This window comes from Colossoma macropomum, unplaced genomic scaffold (genome assembly GCF_904425465.1).
Source record: "Colossoma macropomum unplaced genomic scaffold, Colossoma_macropomum, whole genome shotgun sequence".
Classification (NCBI taxonomy): domain Eukaryota; kingdom Metazoa; phylum Chordata; class Actinopteri; order Characiformes; family Serrasalmidae; genus Colossoma; species Colossoma macropomum.
Genome location: NW_023494802.1, coordinates 42,061,620 through 42,081,502, shown reverse-complemented (window position 1 = coordinate 42,081,502; position 19,883 = coordinate 42,061,620). Strand labels below are relative to the sequence as shown.

At 42.4% G+C, this 19,883-nt stretch overlaps 1 protein-coding gene across 1 annotated transcript; it reads left to right on the top strand.

The window, feature by feature from the left end:
- Positions 1–5,146: 5,146 nt before the first annotated feature.
- cnga1b (cyclic nucleotide gated channel subunit alpha 1b) lies at positions 5,147–17,988 on the top strand. The gene is made up of 8 exons (XM_036592270.1): positions 5,147–5,235; positions 7,025–7,081; positions 8,447–8,602; positions 9,046–9,150; positions 10,056–10,162; positions 11,813–12,489; positions 13,890–14,363; positions 17,662–17,988. The coding sequence occupies exons 1-8, from the start codon at positions 5,147–5,149 to the stop codon at positions 17,986–17,988; spliced, it is 1,992 nt and encodes a 663-aa protein (XP_036448163.1).
- The last annotated feature ends 1,895 nt before the right edge of the window (positions 17,989–19,883 follow it).

Below are 19,883 nucleotides of genomic sequence, written 5' to 3'. Positions count from 1 at the left end.
CATTCCCAGGAGCCTCTGTTCCCCCGGCCTTATTTTAGCCTCAAGTTGCATCAGTCGTGTTTCCTCAGGTTCTGCAGGTGCAGAATAACAGTTTTCATTACAATCTGACGCAACATTTATTTAGTCAATCAATCTTTCAAAAGAGCTGATTTGCCACTTTCAGACTAAGCTTAATGCAGTAAATACTCCCCCTGTTATTCCTGCTGATGTGTGTTTGTTAACTGCTAACTGGCTAGTTAGCTGGCTAACCGCTACATTCAGCAATAACACAGAGAAGGGCAATGCGCCACAGTGAAACCAGGCTGTTTAAAACTGGACTGACTGTGCTCTGGACTCTGACAACGCTGGCTGAGGCTAGCCTATCTACTTGACCCTGGTAGCAAGAGGATAATGGACCACTGTCTGCCCACTGAAGGCAGAGCTGGTGGTCCACTGGCATTTTGCTCAGTGCTTTTCTTGGCGGCTCACCAGCAGTTAAGCAGAGTGTTAGACAAAATTCCACTAATCATCGCTCATTTTCCACTCACAGTCCAGTTTACTGATTTTTCCTTCCCTCATTTCTTTAGTTCCACTTTGTAAATTAGTTTAGTAGGTGATTTTAATTCTGCTCAGCATCAGCAACATTTTCTATAAAATCATTTTATACCAGGCCTCATCATAATTTTTTTTCTCTCAGTTGTTTGTAATATTTTTCTTAGTTTATTTTCTAAAATAAAAGTCTCTGTGCCTTTCAAATATGTTTGGGGTGATTAAAAACTAGGTACAGCTTGTATGGAGGGCAGTAATCTTGGTAGTCCGAGGGTGGTCCAGCAGTGGCAAACAGTCAGCAGCGTGCTGACCTTATCAAGCCAGCGGACCCATATATGCTCACTATCTGGGGAAAAATGTGTATATGTTGTATTTTGGATGCTATAGTTGTCAACCAGCGTTAGCATGCTGGGTGACCAGCAAAACCAGCACCAGACCAGCATAACCAGAGCAGCATAAACCAGTTCTGTTTTTTTCATCAGGGCTAACTGAGACAAACTGTGTTCCCACTGAAAAACAGACTCTCTGTTGTTCCCTGTATGACCTCTGGTGACCCCAGGACCCCAGGAAGAGAGTGAACACTCAGCTACGCTCCCAGCGCTATGCTACCACAGCACTAGCTGTCTGTCTAAACACTGATGTGGAGGCGTAACCGGTGGCTGTATGGACGCTGTGGAGCTCACAGAGCTGATCTCGTTGGTCTGTGTGGTCCAGGCCTGAACAGTGTGCGGTGCTGAGTTAACTGCAGCCCTGCAGGTTTAATAGGATTATGGGTGATCAGTGCAGATTGCTGATACAGCAGATATCCTCAAAGCTGGACTAGTGGGCCAGTAATCCTCACTGTTCCTGCAGCAGCGTGGTCAAGGTGAACAGCTGAGCACACGAAGAAGATGTGGTCACCAGACAAACACACGGTTCAACCACAGCGAGAAAACAAGGCAGAGCCACACCAGGCCCAAAATGTGTTAGCATTAGCAGCCCTGGTGCTCGAATCATGGAAGCTCTGCTAACTTTCATTCAGCTGAACCTGGCTACACGTCTCCGTTCACTGAAGTCCTACACGCTAGACTAACTGCTATTAGAACAATCTCCACTTTTGATCAACTTTGTCAGCTTCCAAGTGATGAAAGCAACTTTTTCCTATTGTCTTTGGTTTTGTAATTTTGGTTGGCTTTTGTGTGTTCTGTTGCTGGGGTGCCAAAACTTTTTATCTTGGGGGGGGGGCAAGAATAATATTTGTGGGGGGCTGAGAGCCAAACAGACAAAGCAGGCTAGCAACATGTTTATTTATTGTTTTTAGCACAAAGTACTAATAATGTAAATAATTCCAGTACCCCAGTAATGTGCTTACATATGAGACCCACTGCCTTCCTTTAAACCAGGTGAAATGATATTCGTCAGTGCACCGTAAATCTCCTATTATCTCTGTACCACCCAATAGTTTTCACTCTACTGACTCATAACTAAATCTGTTGTGGTCAGTGAGAGCTGGAAGGGTTATAGAGTTTAGAAATGTAGTTATTGTAAAATTGCATCGTTTTTTTCAAGAAAAATCATAAACTAGGGAAAAAATGTGTGCTGTCTTATCGTCTGAGAGAGAGTGTGTGTGTGTGTGTGTGTGTGTGTATGTGTGTGTATGTGTATGCCTGTGCGTTGGGGGGCAAATGAAATGCCCTTGCGGGCCAACTTTGGCCCACTGGCCCCACTTCAGGCAGCCCTGCCTGTTAGCTAGCTGGTTTAACTAATGGAAGCTAAGCGTTCAGTAAAACCCAGGAACATTTGAGAATTCAGTTTTGGTTCAAGGCAGATTTTTGCTGAAAGGAACTCAAAGAAACCTCCTGAGTAGTTTTTTTCACTAAATAAATTACTAAATTCTTATTAACTATAAATTGACTTATTTAGCATATTAAAAAAAACATTTCCATCTGTTTTTCAAAATATGTGTCGTTACACAGATTTTGTGTCGTAAATGCACATATTAAAATATGTGAACACACTGGCGTGCGTGCATGTGTTGGCATATATTTAAATATCAAAAATCACACACATATATTGACCACATCTATTTTAAAGCAGCACAGTATTATTATTATTAATATTAGTGAATGTGTGTCCATATGTTTTTCTTCCACAGGGTCGACTCATCTCTTTATCACGGTTTCCACCTCTGGAACTCAACATCTGAATTCCTTCAGAGAACATGATCTATAGCATCCTCTCTCTCCCTCTCTCTCTCTCTCTCTCTCTCTCTCTCTCTCTCTGTCTCTCTCTGTATCTCTTTCATTCTCTCTCTCTTCCTCAGCTGGTCAGTCGTGAACCTCATCCATATTCAGGACAGTACTGTGTGTGTGAGTGTGTGTGTGAGTGTGTGTGTGTGTGTGTGGTGTCATGTCCATCCTGTGTAATCCTCGATCCCGCTGTTCCTCTCTGAAATCCTCTGTCTCTCAGCCAGGCCATGCTGTTAGCCGGGAAAACTCTGCTCAGTTAGCGCTCTGAACCCCCGCAGCATCACCCGTACAGTGTGTGTGTGTGTGTGAGTGTGTGAGTGTGTGTCGGAGAGTGTGAGTAAGAGTGTGAGCGTGTGAGGATGAGTTTGTGTCCGTCCTGGAGCTCGTATCTGGATCTATAACTGCGATGGCGGTCCTGCAGACGGGCGTATAGCGGGCGGTGGATTAGGCTTTAGGTGAGTCGCTCTGCTCATTCTGACCTTCTTCACACCGCAGTGGTCATTACGGCTTATTTCAAAGGCTCAGTTCAGTTTTAATGGAATTCATTTACTTCAGCATGATAAGAACTAGCATTGTTACCGTGTCATCAAGATACAGAGACTTTTACACTTTTAAACTTCTTTAAAAACTAAATTCTACTGACCTCTCACCCCCTAATTACATACGGTATTATATGATAATGGAGGAAATGTCCATTCAGCACATTTGTAGACCACAGAAAACGTTTTAAAAGCTTTCCTACATTAAAAAATGCTCATTTCAATCTTCCCAGGTGAGCAGCTCTCCTAAATAAACTTTAAAGCAAATGCAACTAGATTCTACCTAGTCTATCTATCTATCTATCTATATGTATATATAGTTTAACATACCTTTAACCCAGCTGTGCAGTTTAGCCAGCAGTAGTAGGTAAAGGACTAGCTGACCCGATTACCGTTAGCAAGACTAGCTTAGCTAGCAGCAGTTCAACTAAAACACTCCACTTAGCAAAATGTGTCCTGTCCACTTGTGGTGTCCATCCTTGTGTTTGTTCTGGCCCTGTATATGGTTGAGTTCTAGGCCCAGACACTGACCCACACACTGTAAAGTGAGTAGAACTTATGGATGTGGCCCAAATCTGGCCCGACTACACCATTAGTCAAAAATATTCATGCCAGAACTGGCCCACAAATATAGACACAAGGCAAATCTGTCAGCTGTACGGCATCTGGCCCTGTTCTGGCCCACATACCTAACATCTGCCTGGCCGTCCACCAACAATCACGCTTAGGAAGCCCGAATCAGCCCAGAACTGTCTGCTCTCTGGCTACCTACCTAGCTTAGCTACGTTAGCTACACATCTTCAACACAATAACAATACATTTACCTTCAAATCCTGAGTCTTTTCCATTTGTGTGATTCTTCATTCAGTTCCATTATTTTCTATTAATACTGATTATGGAGCTTATTTAGTTCAGACCTACAAGGCTGGTTAAAGTAGCTTGTTAGCTCAGGAGGATCTGTGCACATCTCTCGCTCAGAGAGGTTTTCACTGCTGCAGGTCTTTTATAACCCCCTTTTTAACACTTTAGAGCCCAAAGTTTTATTACACACTTCTATAAGCTAAGAAAAGCTCAGCCAGTTTGCATTAAAGTCTCTGTAGTTACTGTCTTGGTATGTAATAAGCCTGGAGTGTTAAAGGGTTAAAGCAACACTATGTAGAATTTGGGGATTTGGAGACCCCTCTGGTGGAAATGTGTAATTGCATGCCAAGTACAAAAGAACAGTTTGTAGTGTGGGCTGAGTTTCGGACCCCCAACGAGCGGATGAGTCTGACATTTGGAAGCGCATTGAAAGAGAATTTGAAGAGAACTCATATCTTCATCAGGATGATGTTGATTTTGAGATTATTTGAGGCCGAAACATCGAGCCGGACCTTCTTTCTGAGGCTGTGTGTGATGTTAATATGTAAAGACGTACGACGTGGTGTGAAAAACCTGACGCCTCTGACATTTAAATGATTATTTCAGGCTTTTCAGAGCGACTGGCAGCAGCAGATCACTATATTTTAGTGTGTTTTTGTTTTCCTTACTCAGTAAAGACCCTAATTTCAGTTTTAATAAAACCATCTTACGTAGTGCAGCTTTATTGTAGAAGTGTTCCTAGCAGAATTTCTGTGTTCTTCAATTTGTAAGCAGCCTGGAAAGGAGTGAGAGGAGGTTTTCATTTCCAGAGCTGCTCCTGTTTCCTGCTTGTGTCTACATTTCACATGCAAAACGGCCAAATATGTAAATTTTTTAGGGGAGGGTATGCAGATCCTAGTGGTTTACCTGTTTATCAGGTAGACTGCTCTGACTGACCCTGAAGACTGACCTATTTTCCATCCTGTGTGTGATTTTGATTGACAGGCGGCCATGGCCTCCCGAGTGAAACCACTCGTCCCTCCCAAGATCCTCCTGGAGGGGGTGGACGAGGTTATCGTCAGCAATGTGGAGGAAATAACGTGAGCAGTGCATTGTGGGAGCTCAGGCAGAAGCAGGCGTCTTACTCTCACTGATCACTGATTACACTCTGAGATGTAAACACTGGGCTGTTAACTATTGATCGCTTAATTTATTGATCTATCAATCTCCAATACCTACATTTAGAGTCAGTTATTCATTCAGCCTAATGAGAAACTGTAGAACAGACTCGGTTTATATCACAATGCCTACATTTAGAGTCGGTTATTCATTCAGCCTAATGTGAAACTGTAGAACAGACTCGGTTTATATCACAATGCCTACATTTAGAGTGGGTTATTCATTCAGCCTAATGAGAAACTGTAGAACAGACTCAGTTTATATCACAATACCTACATTTAGAGTGGGTTATTCATTCAGCCTAATGAGAAACTGTAGAACAGACTCGGTTTATATCACAATACCTACATTTAGAGTGGGTTATTCATTCAGCCTAATGAGAAACTGTAGAACAGACTCGGTTTATATCACAATACCTACATTTAGAGTGGGTTATTCATTCAGCCTAATGAGAAACTGTAGAACAGACTGAGTTTATATCACAATACCTACATTTAGAGTGGGTTATTCATTCAGCCTAATGAGAAACTGTAGAACAGACTGAGTTTATATCACAATGCCTACATTTAGAGTCGGTTATTCATTCAGCCTAACGAGAAACTGTAGAACAGACTGGGTTTATATCACAATGCCTACATTTAGAGTCGGTTATTCATTCAGCCTAACGAGAAACTGTAGAACAGACTGGGTTTATATCACAATGCCTACATTTAGAGTCGGTTATTCATTCAGCCTAACGAGAAACTGTAGAACAGACTGGGTTTATATCACAATGCCTACATTTAGAGTCGGTTATTCATTCAGCCTAACGAGAAACTGTAGAACAGACTCGGTTTATATCACAATGCCTACATTTAGAGTCGGTTATTCATTCAGCCTAACGAGAAACTGTAGAACAGACTCGGTTTATATCACAATGCCTACATTTAGAGTCGGTTATTCATTCAGCCTAATGTGAAACTGTAGAACAGACTCGGTTTATATCACAATGCCTACATTTAGAGTCGGTTATTCATTCAGCCTAACGAGAAACTGTAGAACAGACTCGGTTTATATCACAATGCCTACATTTAGAGTGGGTTATTCATTCAGCCTAATGAGAAACTGTAGAACAGACTCAGTTTATATCACAATGCCTACATTTAGAGTCGGTTATTCATTCAGCCTAATGTGAAACTGTAGAACAGACTCGGTTTATATCACAATGCCTACATTTAGAGCGGGTTATTCATTCAGCCTAATGAGAAACTGTAGAACAGACTCAGTTTATATCACAATGCCTACATTTAGAGTCGGTTATTCATTCAGCCTAATGAGAAACTGTAGAACAGACTCAGTTTATATCACAATACCTACATTTAGAGCGGGTTATTCATTCAGCCTAATGAGAAACTGTAGAACAGACTCAGTTTATATCACAATGCCTACATTTAGAGTGGGTTATTCATTCAGCCTAATGAGAAACTGTAGAACAGACTGAGTTTATATCACAATACCTACATTTAGAGTCGGTTATTCATTCAGCCTAATGAGAAACTGTAGAACAGACTCAGTTTATATCACAATACCTACATTTAGAGTCGGTTATTCATTCAGCCTAATGAGACACCGTAGAACAGACTCAGTTTATATCACAATACCTACATTTAGAGTCGGTTATTCATGATGGTGATGATGATGATGATGATGATGGTGTGTTTCTGTCTGAAGTAACAGGCAGTGCTGTGAAGCTCTGTTCAATGTCAACAACAGCAACAACAATGAAGAGTGAGTAATACACACATATACAACATCATACGGCAAAGGGGCGTGGTCTAAACAGCCTGGAGTACAGTTTTACATTTCTAAGTAAATATTAACGCTGTAGTGATTTTAATACCTCACTGAAGAACTGAAAAGATGACTGTATATAACTGCATAACTCTACACCCCTCACTGTTTTCAGAGCATTCTCCACTGACACCACTGTCAGTGATCAAAACTAGGCCTCTGGGTGTGGCCTATCAGAGTGAAGGGGTGGGGAGGGGCGGGGCTTATGCTTTGGACTCAAATGACTGAGCTTTAAGCTCTAGGAGTTTTGATTCTGGGGTATATTTTATTAAAGGGCTGTTGGAGAACTTTTATTCAGCTGTGCTGAACCAAGAATAGAATTAGACCTCTAGAATCAAGACATTTTGACTTAAATTCAGTTTTGAAAATAGAATCAATCGTTCACCTCAGAATCGAACATCATTGAGATGATAAATGTCAAAACGTGGTCAAAATTAGGAAGAACTCGTCTACGATAATGCTAATTTCTGCTAGCTCTCCTATGGGATTCTAATAGTATGTTAGCGCTAAGCTAACGGTGATGCACATTAATCTACATTAAACACAGACATTTGAATCTTGTAACAGACATTATCATCTATCTGAGCTTGTGTGTCTCAGTGTTACAGTGACACTGTCAGTAAAGAGTCCTGCATAGAGCTGCAGCCACTGTTTAACATTCCTAACAACTAACCGGAACACTGCTTAGACTATGGCTCATTTTCACAGACAGTGACGTATCTAGAACCTCCAGAAGGACTAGAGTGATGTTTTTACTCACTCATTGTAAATCAGAGCATGATTGGTTGGTTCTTCTGTCATTTCCTAATTATGTAGATAGTTAATCTAACTTGTAAGGCCTTCAGTCCAGCCCAAGTCCTGACCAATGAGAGAGCAGCACAGCTGTATCTACTTACATACCACAGAGAGAACAATCCTGATTGGATGATTTTCTGTTGGGTTTTTAACCCTTTTGTTTCCAACCAAAACCTAATTAAGATCATTACTAAATTCACTTTCAGTACAACAGGAATGATGATCATATTAAACTGAAAATTACAAACACGATTTTTTGGTTAAAATAATGAGGCAATGATTTTTACAGCGCTCAGATCTGATGCACATATAATCCCCCAGAATAATGTTCACACACTCCAATCTGCGCTCTTCATTCTCCACAGGGAGGAGAAGGAGAAGAAGAAGAAGGAGAAGAAGGAAAAGAAAGAGAAGAAAGAGTAAGAGCTCATCTACAACACCCCCCCCACACACACACACCATTCCTCTCACTGCATTCACTCACTCTCCCTCCTTCTCCCACGGCAGGAAGAAAGAGAAGAAGGACAAAAAGGAAAAGAAGGAGAAGAAGAAGGACAAAGAGAAAGAGGAGAAAGAGAAAGAAGAGAAAGAAAAAGAGAAGGAGAAGGAGAAAGAGAAGGAGAAAGAGAAGGAAAAGGAGAAAGAGAAAGCCAAGAAAGAGGAGTACGACATTAACAATTAAAACACTGCCACTGCTATTAACTCTACAGCTTTTTGTTATTCAGCATCTACTATGAATTATTTAGTATCTACTATGAATTATTCAGTATCTACTATGAATTATTCAGTAGATACTATGAATTATTCAGTAGATACTATGAATTATTCAGTAGATACTATGAATTATTCAGTAGATACTATGAATTATTCAGTATCTGCTATGAATAATTGGTTATATTATACTGATTATATTAATACTTATGGTGTGCAGTAGAGACTGTAAGGGGTTAAATCAATTCTGATGGAGTTATTGATTATATTAATACTGATGGTTTGTGTAGAGTGAGCTCATTTCTCTATGTGTCTGCGCGCGTGTGTGTCTTTGTGTGTGTGTGTGTGTGTGTGTGTGTGTCTTTGTATGTGTGTGTGTGTGTGTGTGTGATCAGGCCGAAGGACATCGTGGTGTTTGACCCTGCGGGGAACATGTACTATAACTGGCTGTTCGTCATCACCTGTCCCGTCATGTACAACTGGGTACTCATCATAGCCAGGTAGGGGGCGCTGTCTGACCACATTGGTCATTCAGCTGCATCAGTTTTACCACCAACTGTAATTGATTATGATAATATTTATTAATGTATGCAGTCATATTTTGGCTGAAGTCAGTCACACCATTTCTATACTGCCTCCAAATATAAAAGCTTGGTGTGTTGTTTTTATCATCTGTATTAATGTGTAAACTGTTCAATCAGGTCTATCTGTTTATGCACTGTGTGTGTGTGTGTGTGTGTGTGTATGAGTGTGTGTGTGTGTACAAGTGTGTGTGTGTGTGTATGAGTGTGTGTGTGTGTGTATGAGTGTGTGTGTATGAGTGTGTGTATGAGTGTGTGTATGAGTGTGTGTGTGTGTGTATGAGTGTGTGTGTGTGTGTGTGTATGAGTGTGTGTGTGTGTGTATGAGTGTGTGTGTGTGTGTGTATGAGTGTGTGTGTGTGTGTATGAGTGTGTGTATGAGTGTGTGTGTGTGTGTGTATGAGTGTGTGTATGAGTGTGTGTGTGTGTGTATGAGTGTGTGTGTGTGTGTGTATGAGTGTGTGTGTATGAGTGTGTGTGTGTGTGTATGAGTGTGTGTATGAGTGTGTGTGTGTGTGTGTATGAGTGTGTGTATGAGTGTGTGTGTGTGTGTGTATGAGTGTGTGTATGAGTGTGTGTGTGTGTGTATGAGTGTGTGTGTGTGTGTATGAGTGTGTGTGTATGAGTGTGTGTGTGTGTGTATGAGTGTGTGTATGAGTGTGTGTGTGTGTGTGTATGAGTGTGTGTGTATGAGTGTGTGTGTGTGTGTATGAGTGTGTGTATGAGTGTGTGTGTGTGTGTGTATGAGTGTGTGTGTATGAGTGTGTGTGTGTGTGTATGAGTGTGTGTGTGTGTTTAAAAGGCTGTTTCTCTCTTTTTCACAGAGCCTGTTTTGAAGAACTGCAGCACGATTATCTGATATACTGGTTTATCTTAGACTTCACGTCAGACCTGGTTTACCTGGCAGACATGGTCTTCAGGACACGCACAGGTGAGCGTCTGATTCCTGCAGTGTTTCGCATTTCCGTGCCGCAGGTTTTATCAGTCTAATGGGAAACGCTCTGTAAATAACTGGTCTACTGTACTCCTCATGATCGTACTGTACTCCTTAAGTACAGCAGGGGGCTGCTGGGATGTCCACAGGTACTCAAGGACTCGTTTAGCTGTTCGAGGTTCCAGTGTTTGAGTACTGAAATCACCATTGGGGTATCTTTTACGTTTCATCATGGAAAGACGGAGAAAATATACAGACCAACAGTTCAGTAAATCAACAGTTTTATGTTTTAACAGAACTGCAGAACATGGTTGTCGACGGCGTGTAATAAAATATTCAGCCTGATCCTAACTTAGCAACTCTACCCTCCTCTGACAAACAGGCCCTGATGGTGCAGCCAATAATGGACATAAACAGATCCTCCTTCTTTCTAGATGCAGTTAAACAAGCTGAGTTTTGTGATATAAATGGAGCAACTACATGCAGACTGGTTACAGTCAGAGAGACTGTATGGGGACCTTTCCCTAAGGTTTTGGAAAGGGCCACCCTGTAATCATCCCTGTTTTCTTGCAGTGAAACCCAAAAGTGCTGGTCCCAACATCAGGAGATTGTGAGCTCAATTCCCAGTGATGCCACAGCCCTCCGTGGCCGGGAGTCCAACAGGGCACAATTATCCTGGCTCTGTCTGGATAGGGTGGTCCTCCCTCTCCCTGCGTCACTCAGAGCGAAGCTAACCAGCGCAGGCGTCTTCTAGCTGACATAACAGGACTGCTACTTAGTGTTCTCCTCCGAGCGTGTTGATGCTGCATGAGTGGCAGTTTCTAGCCTTCACCCTCTTACCGCTGGTAGTTTTGTGTGACTGGGGGAGTCCTGTGTGGCACTGGACACAGCTAAATTGGGCAAAGCAGCAAAAAAAGAAAGCCCCTTGTGTTGGCCTTCTTTCTTGTTCTGTTTCTCTGCTCTTTGTTGTGTACAATAAAACTACAATAACAGAAAATACAATATAAAATAACTGTAAAACATGTTAAAACAAAGTTATGTTCGTGTGTGATGTCGTATACTGCTGCTCTGAAACATGAGCATCTTACTAAGAACGCTTTGTTAAGAACGAGACCGAGACGGCAGAGATAGCACGACCTTATCGCTGATGTTCGGTCCAGAAACAGTGAAAATACTGTATATTTCTCTGAGGTGTTGACACGTCGTCCAGTGAAGAGGAAAAAATAATACCTATAGAAGATGATGAGTCCTCATCAGTGTCCAGTGCTGTTCAGGTCAGAAGCTCATCTGAAGGGGCAGCCTCTGTTACTCGTCCAACACGGACACCTACTGATCTCCCTCAGCTGTTTCTAAATGATAAAGCATGTTTTGAAATGTGTTTCTCTGCACTGTAGTGTAAAACGGTCACCCACAGCTGTAGCCAAAGTTGTCCCTGCCTGTTTGTAGGTGTCCCCAAAACATTCTGACTAAACATACATTCAAATTGTAAATAGGTAATAAAATATGGATTTGCATCGATATTGTCACTATTTAAACATTGCAGTGTTGTACTGTGTCAAACTACACATGCCTTTTTGAGTATCTTGTAGAAGATGAGTCTGGATATCTGCACATTTGCATAACCACGCCCCCTGCCTGTGTCTGTAGGCTATCTGGAGCAGGGTCTGCTGGTGAAGGACGAAAAGAAGCTGCGGGCACGCTACATGGACAGCGCCCAGTTCAAGCTGGACCTCGTCTCCATGATCCCGACGGACTTCCTGTACTTGATCTTTGGATTGAAGTACCCGGAGATCCGGATGAACAAGCTATTCCGGGTCAACCGGCTGTTTGAGTTCTTCCAGCGAACGGAAACCAGGACCAACTTCCCCAACGTGTTCCGGATCTCCAACCTCGTCATGTACATCGTCATCATCATCCACTGGAACGCCTGCCTCTACTACTCCTTCTCCAAGGCCATCGGCTTCGGCAACGACAGGTTCGTCTACCCGGACACTTCTGACCCCGAGTTCGGCCGCCTGGTCCGGAAGTACGCCTACAGCATGTACTGGTCCACCCTCACCCTCACCACCATCGGCGAGACTCCGCCCCCCGAGAAGGACTCCGAGTACTTCTTCGTGGTCACAGACTTCCTGGTGGGCGTGCTGATCTTCGCCACCATCGTCGGTAACGTCGGCTCCATGATCACCAACATGAACGCGGCCAGAGCCGACTTCCAGGCCCGGATCGACGCCATCAAGCAGTACATGAGCTTCCGGAAGGTCTCCAAAGACCTGGAGAAGCGCGTCATCAAGTGGTTCGACTACCTGTGGACCAACAAGAAGGCGGTACGTAACGGAGATCGGCATTTGAACCGTTTTTGCTATTTGCTGTGGATGAGTCGGCAACTGGAGGGTTGTGGGTTCAAATCCCAGGACGGACTGAGTATTCCTGGTTTTCCCCTTGGGCACAGCACCCAACTCCCCACCGCCCCTGCTGTTGCTCTGCTGGTTATGCTGTGCTGCTCCCAGACTGAGCATAGTTAGGCAGTAAAATGACAAATTTCCCAACAAAGTGCATGAATAATGTTAAAATATGCCAAAGAATTATAGTTTTATTGTTGCATGCATATTTAAAAAATTACAGTTTTTATTTACAATGTTTATATGCCGGCCCCTTTGCTGGAGGGTGCACGCATCCCATGAGCATCTGCGTGTGGTCAACTGCATAGCCACACCTCCAGACTGTCTCAGCGCCTGTGCCAGCTGGTAGCAGGATGCTACAATACTCTAGTTTGGACGCTGCCCCCTAGTGCACACGTCCAGGAACCTAAATCTGTGTTTCTATCAAAGTAGCCCAGTCTTGTTCGTGTGGGCCACAACTTACTCACACAAAGAGAATGACATGCCAGTGTCCAATATGTGACCTTTATCGGTCATTTTCCTCCTTCTATTTTAAGTGCACTCTTAAAAAAAGATAGGTCTTCAAGGGTTCTTCAGATTGATGGACAAGAGAAGCTGTGGAAGGTTCCATATAGAGCTTTGTCAAACTTGTATCAACAGAAGATCCCTTTTGTTTGCTATATAGAACCCTTTTCAAAAAAGCTCTATATAGAACTCTATATAGATCTCCATCAATCTGAAGAACCCTTAAATCATGCAAAGGGTTCTTTGAGTGTTCATGGTTCTATATAGAATCATTTTCTTTACTAGAGAACCATTGCAGAACCATCTTTTTTAAGAGTGTGGTTGGTCCTAATCTTATGTAGTGCGTCTGTAAGCTGTGTCCTCACCGATCACTAGGCTGATTTGGTTTGCCCCGCCCACACAGCTTTAACAAAACTGTGTATCCCTACAGTTGCTCTGTGTAAGCTAAGCACCAAGCGAAAGCTACCCTGGTGCACATAACTGAGCTAGTAAGAATGTCAGTTCGTCCATTTGTTTGTCCACTCCAGGGTTCCCTGGATGCAGATCCAGCAGTGAGGTGGATAAGAAGCTTCTTTAAGGCATCTCTCTGTATAAACGCTGGGCGTGTTTTCAGTGTAGCGGGCTGGGCGTGTTGGTTCTCTTATTTTGATAAAAACTCATTGTTTTCCTTGAAGCATGTCCAACCTCACAACAGTAACTATGACAGAACACATTTGTGGGCGGAGTCAATTAGACTTAACAGGCCTGCGTTACATAGATGGGACACTAAATACCATGTTTTGTATCACACTATAAAAGCATGTGACCTGATTCTGCTCCAGGTGGACGAGCGTGAGGTGCTGAAATACCTGCCGGACAAGCTGAGGGCCGAGATCGCCATAAACGTCCACCTGGACACACTGAAGAAGGTGCGGATCTTCGCGGACTGCGAAGCGGGGCTGCTGGTGGAGCTGGTGCTGAAGCTCCAGCCGCAGGTCTACAGCCCTGGAGACTACATCTGCAAGAAGGGCGACATCGGCCGAGAGATGTACATCATCAAGGAGGGGAAGCTGGCCGTGGTGGCGGACGACGGCATCACGCAGTTCGTCGTGCTGAGCGACGGCAGCTACTTCGGAGAGATCAGCATCCTCAACATCAAGGGCAGCAGAGCCGGAAACCGCAGGACCGCCAACATCCGCAGCATCGGCTACTCCGACCTCTTCTGCCTGTCCAAGGATGACCTGATGGAGGCGCTGACGGAGTATCCAGAGGCCAAGGCCATGCTGGAGGAAAAGGGACGGCAGATCCTCATGAAGGTACGAGGCAATAGTTGTTCAGAGTGGTTTGGTGTGAAATGCTCTGTTCTAGATAAACGTACCGAGTCAGAACTGTTCACAGTGGTGGTGATAGGAACCAGACGTCCACCTCTAAAAGCTCCCTCACAGAAAGTTCCTACATGAAATGGTTATGAATTCACTGCCTGATGACTGAGACACTGTTTATGATAGTTTAGAGAACTTAAACTCCATTCATGGTGGAGGGATACATGCAGGGCGCTGTGAGGCAAAATAGTCCCCAAAGAAAACTTATTATTTCAGATTTTCCACTATTTTCCATCATCAACATTCATATAAACTCAGAAGACTCGTGTAGGTTCACTGGTGGTTCTGGACAGTAAATAAAATGTCTATATTAGTGTTGTAGTCATGGCGACCCCTGGTTCCCATCACCACCACTGTAAAAAGTGAACAAGTAGTATTGAGTATGCCTAAACTTGAATTATGTTGCTATGGTAACCAGAAATATCAAATATCTTGGTGAACTGATTTTTCATGATGGTGTTGTAAAGCGCTTAACCAAGAAGAGCACTTAAGGAGTTTAATTCAAGTGTCTTAATTCGATTCATCCTTTAATTATTTAACCTGAGGTAAGTATTTAAGATGTTTTTGAGCAGATGCAGATTCCTCATAAGGAGCTCAGACTTACTCCTCCTTTCACAGTCTCCTACATTTGTAGGTGATGGCTAAATGCTTAAAATGGTCAGAAGTACAAAGACAGTATCACTTAGCTGGGTTTCCATCCACTTATTTTGATATACCGAATAAAAATTGATAGATTTTTTGCCAGTAAATGATAAAGGCGATAAAAGTTGTATGAGGTGATTCTGTTGTTTTTGCTTTGTTGTTTTGTTGTTAGGTAGGTTGACCATGTTTTGGGAGACACTGGGGGAAGGAGGGTGACGGGCCAGACTGTAGAAAGCAAATGTCAACACGAAAGCGAAACCAAATCCAAGACATTTTAGGCCACATGTATCAGGGTCGAGTCCTTACAGGCCGAAACTCTGCAGACTTCAGCTCACTGCCTCATTAAACACACCTGATTCAGCTCATCAGCTAATTAGCCAGGCGTTCATGGGCTGAATTCAGAGCATAAACGCTGATCTCTGCAGCACTTTGACCTGGAGAGGCCCCAGTTTGATTCGCCTGCTTCAGGCAGTATAGAACTCCCAGTCAGACACTTTTTAAGGTCCCAAAAAGAGGACATGTTCTGGAAAGTGAGGACGTGTGGTCACTCTATGTTAGGAAAGAGTGCAGAAAGCAGCAGATACCACTAAAAACGAGCAACGAAATTACGTTCATATCAACTGAATGCAGCACGTTGAATGATTTCATTCTGCTGATTTTCACTGCGAGTAAATTTCTTGCACAAAATTTTACATGGAGTTCAACTTTGGTGACCTTCCACACACAAATTCACATCCTCGACCATCTAGGCTTCTGTGCTGCTGTCTGAAGGCCCAGGGCTTCATTTAGCAGCCCTGAACCTCCAAAGTGCAGGAAATGCTCAGTTCAGCAGCGCTTAGGCACAAACTGACTTTAAATAAACACAGCAGAGAGACGGTATGATACACAGCCAATCAGGAGGCTGTATTATTATCTTTCCCCTGGGATTTTACTGTTAATGGTAGGTGAGTTAGCCAGCTGGCTAACTGCTATGTTAGCTCCTTGGCTAACTGCAGCTGCACACAAGTCACCCCACTGTCACCAGCCACACCAGTATGACCTACAGTTTCTCCTACAGATCAGGGTTCAGCACTGTAGTATGGCAAGACTGTAATGTATCTACCTGTCTATCTATCTGTCTATCTATCTGTCTATCTATCTATCTGTCTATCTGTCTGTCTATCTATCTATCTATCTATCTATCTATCTGTCTGTCTATCTATATGTCTATCTATCTATCTGTCTATCTATCTGTCTATCTATCTGTCTGTCTATCTATCTGTCTATCTGTCTATCTATCTATCTATCTATCTATCTATCTATCTGTCTGTCTATCTGTCTATCTATCTGTCTGTCTATCTATCTGTCTATCTGTCTATCTATCTGTCTGTCTATCTATCTGTCTGTCTATCTATCTGTCTATCTGTCTGTCTATCTATCTATCTATCTGTCTATCTATCTATCTGTCTATCTATTTGTCTATCTATCTATCTATCTATCTATCTGATCTATCTATCTATCTGTCTATCTGTCTATCTATCTATCTATCTATCTGTCTGTCTGTCTATCTGTCTATCTATCTATCTATCTATCTGTCTGTCTGTCTATCTATCTGTCTATCTATCTATCTATATATATATTTTATATTATATTTATATATTTATGTATTTATTTTTGGTCCCCAGTCTCCTGGTCCAGTCTTGGTCATTTCAGAAGGCAACATGTCTAGTGAGACTGTGACTTAATGCAGAAATTAAACCTTTACCTGATCAAATAAACTGATCATGATTTTGGAGGGTAATCAGATATAAACTCTTACAGAAAAGTCACGTGTGCTTCACACGTGAACGTGTCTTTGTGAGTGTGACATAAAAAGTTTGATTCTTTTATACAGAGCTTAAATATTTTTGCATGATATTTCAGTTATTCGTTTGAATTGAATTGGACATCTGGGCGGAAACCTGTGGTCAGTGTGTTTTAGGTCCGTCGGAAGGAGTCTGTCCCAAACCCCAACCACTAAATTTACACTTCTCCTTACTTTTATTTGTTTTTTTTACTTTCTTTTTGATTTCTTTTAACATCAACATCATACTGCTTTATAGTACCCTGGTTAATTCTGCCCTGTGGATTCATTCAGTTTATTTTCAGGCATTTGTTTGCTGCTCTGGGCATTTATTTACTGTTTTTATGTGTTTGTTTACAGTTCTGTTGTTCTGTTTACTGATTTTGTGTTTACTGTTCTGTGTGTGTGTATTTTTTTAATGTGTTTGTTTACATTTTTATGTGTTCACTGTTTCATGCATTCTTTTACTGCACTGTTTGTTTGTTTACTGGCTTTACGAGTTCATTCACTGTATTTTGTGCATTTGTTTACTAACTGTGTTTTGTTGACTGTTGTGTTGCCTTGTTTACTGTATCTCATGTGTCTGGCTACTGTTTCATGCATTTGTTTACTGTATTTCGTGTGTTTGTTTACTGTTTTGTGCATCTGTTTAATGCATTTCACCGATTTGTTTACAGTTTTGTGCATTTGTTTACTGTATTTCACACATTTATTTACTGTTTGCGCTTCTGTTCACTGTATTTCGTGTGTTCGTTTGCTGTTCTGCAGGACAACCTGCTGGACCTGGAGGTGGCCAAGCAGGGTCCAGACCCCAAAGACATGGAGGAGAAGGTGGTGAGGATCGGCTCGGTTCTGGAGGACCTGCAGACCCGCTTCGCCCGCCTGCTCGCTCAGCACGAGGCCGTCCAGAGCCGCCTGAAGAGACGCGTCACCAAACTGGAGACCAAGATCACCACGTCCGCCGGAGTGGTCTTTTCTGAGATGGTCCAGCCGGAACAGGACGCTGCACCTCCACCTGCAGAGGAGGAGAAGAAGGAGGATGAGAAAGGGGAGGAGAAAGGGGAGGAGAAGAAGGACGGAGATGAGCAGAAGTAGGAGATTTAGCTCGTGGACTTCTTGTGTGAGGTGCAGACCCGCTGAGGGTCTGGACCAGATCTGGACCTGCTCGGTCATTTTAGTGACGGCATCGTGTGTTTTATTCAGTATGTGGGTCAGTTTTCACCCCCAACACACCCTACACACACAGTGAATGAATGCAATATTATTTTATTTGTTTTGTTTTTTCATTAATGTGAAACTCCTGGACTCAAACTATCTAACAAGGGGTTTAAATCGAGCTCCCATCATCAGAACCAGAACCAGGTGACTGGACAAGCCCTTAAAGAGTTAAGAGTTAAAGGTTCAAAACCTTCACTCTTACAAAGATGGTTCTTAAAGGGTTCTTTAACAAAGAAAATGGTTCTATATAGAACCACAAACACTCAAAGAACCCTTTGCATGCTTAAAGGGTTCTTTGAATGGTGAAATGGTTCTTCATACTGATGGAGAATGTGTTTTTTGAAAATGGTTCCATATAGCAGGCAAAAGGGTTCTTCTTTTGTAATGATGTCACGAAGAACCCTTTTGGGTGCTGTGTGGAACCCTTTTCAAAAAGGTTCTATATAAAACCATCTATAGCACATTAATTCTCATTCTCCATCAGTCTGATGCAAAGAACCCTTTAATCCTGAAAAGGGTTTTTTGAGTGCTCACGGTTCTACATAGAACCATTTCTTTACTAGAGAACCTTTGAAGAACCTTTTTAAGAGTGTACCGTTCACTCTGCAGTCCATACGGTCCATACATGGAAACTGAGCAGCAGAAAATCAGCCTGTTTTGAATTTTTTGCTTTTGTGATGTCACAAAAACCAACACAGTTACATGCTGTATATATCCACCTATGCAGCCTACAGTTTAGCCCCACCCACTCACACTGGGTGTTTCAGCCCAGACTGCTGTCTGAATGAGTCACAGCCAATCAGAACAGAGCTCATTCACACAGATCAGTCTTAAAGGCACAGAACTGAAAACAGCCATAATTCTAAGAGATGAGAAAGAGACTGTTTTCAGTACATAAAACCACAGGACCATCGGAAACGGACAGGAAATGAAGGATACGGGCCCTTTAAAGACGCTTTTACCGTGACACATCACAAACATACATGATCTGTGTTTTATGAGAGTTAAATATGTTAGTCTGTTGTTTATATGTACATATGTACATTCATAGTCATCATGTTTCATTATGCTGTTGTGCTTTGGGCCCTAAACTGCTCCACACGTCAGTGTCTTACTAGCTGGCTGACCGGTCCAGTACAAACTGTCAGACATGAAAAGCTTGTATTAAAGGGGAATTCTACCCATTTTTAACAAAAGTTCTGCACAGTTCAGTGTGTGAGGTGTAATCAGAGAGATTCAGAGTGGTTTGGTGTGAAATTGTTCAGATGTCTTTACAGTGGTGGTGATAGGAACCAGGGGTCGCCATGACTACAACACAGATATAGACATTTTATTTACTATCCAGAACCACCAGTGAACCTACACGAGTCTTCTGAGCTTATATGGAATGACTGTTTACTTCTTAACCGTTTAATCATGCAGAAATTTCAGAAAGTTGGTGGAGTTCCCCTTTACTCACTCTCATCCTTGCATAGTGCACTTTTAAGTAGCTCCCTGACAAAAAAAAACCCGTTTATTTAATTACACAAGTGAAGACCCCGTGTAGAGCAGGTCATTATCAGTAGTGGTAGTGTGACTGAGGTATGCTGCACTGTCTGCTGGCGCTGTATTTCACATGTCCTCAATAAAGTATTTTTGACCTGACGTGTTTTGCCGTTTTGAATCTGACCGAATTCATTCTGCATCACTGAATTGATCTAAAATAAAAATGTTAAAAATACACACATTTAAAAAAAAACAGAATCAAGTGAACCTCTGCACGACACGTTGCG

Excerpts from the sequence above, each read along its gene's own strand:
- cnga1b (XM_036592270.1), top strand. The coding sequence starts at position 5,147 with ATGGCCTCCCGAGTGAAACCACTCGTCCCTCCCAAGATCCTCCTGGAG. Across the intron at positions 7,082-8,446 it reads AACAGCAACAACAATGAAGA|GAAGAAAGAGAAGAAGGACA; the intron begins GTGAGTAATACA and ends CTCCCACGGCAG. Across the intron at positions 10,163-11,812 it reads GGTCTTCAGGACACGCACAG|GCTATCTGGAGCAGGGTCTG; the intron begins GTGAGCGTCTGA and ends CTGTGTCTGTAG.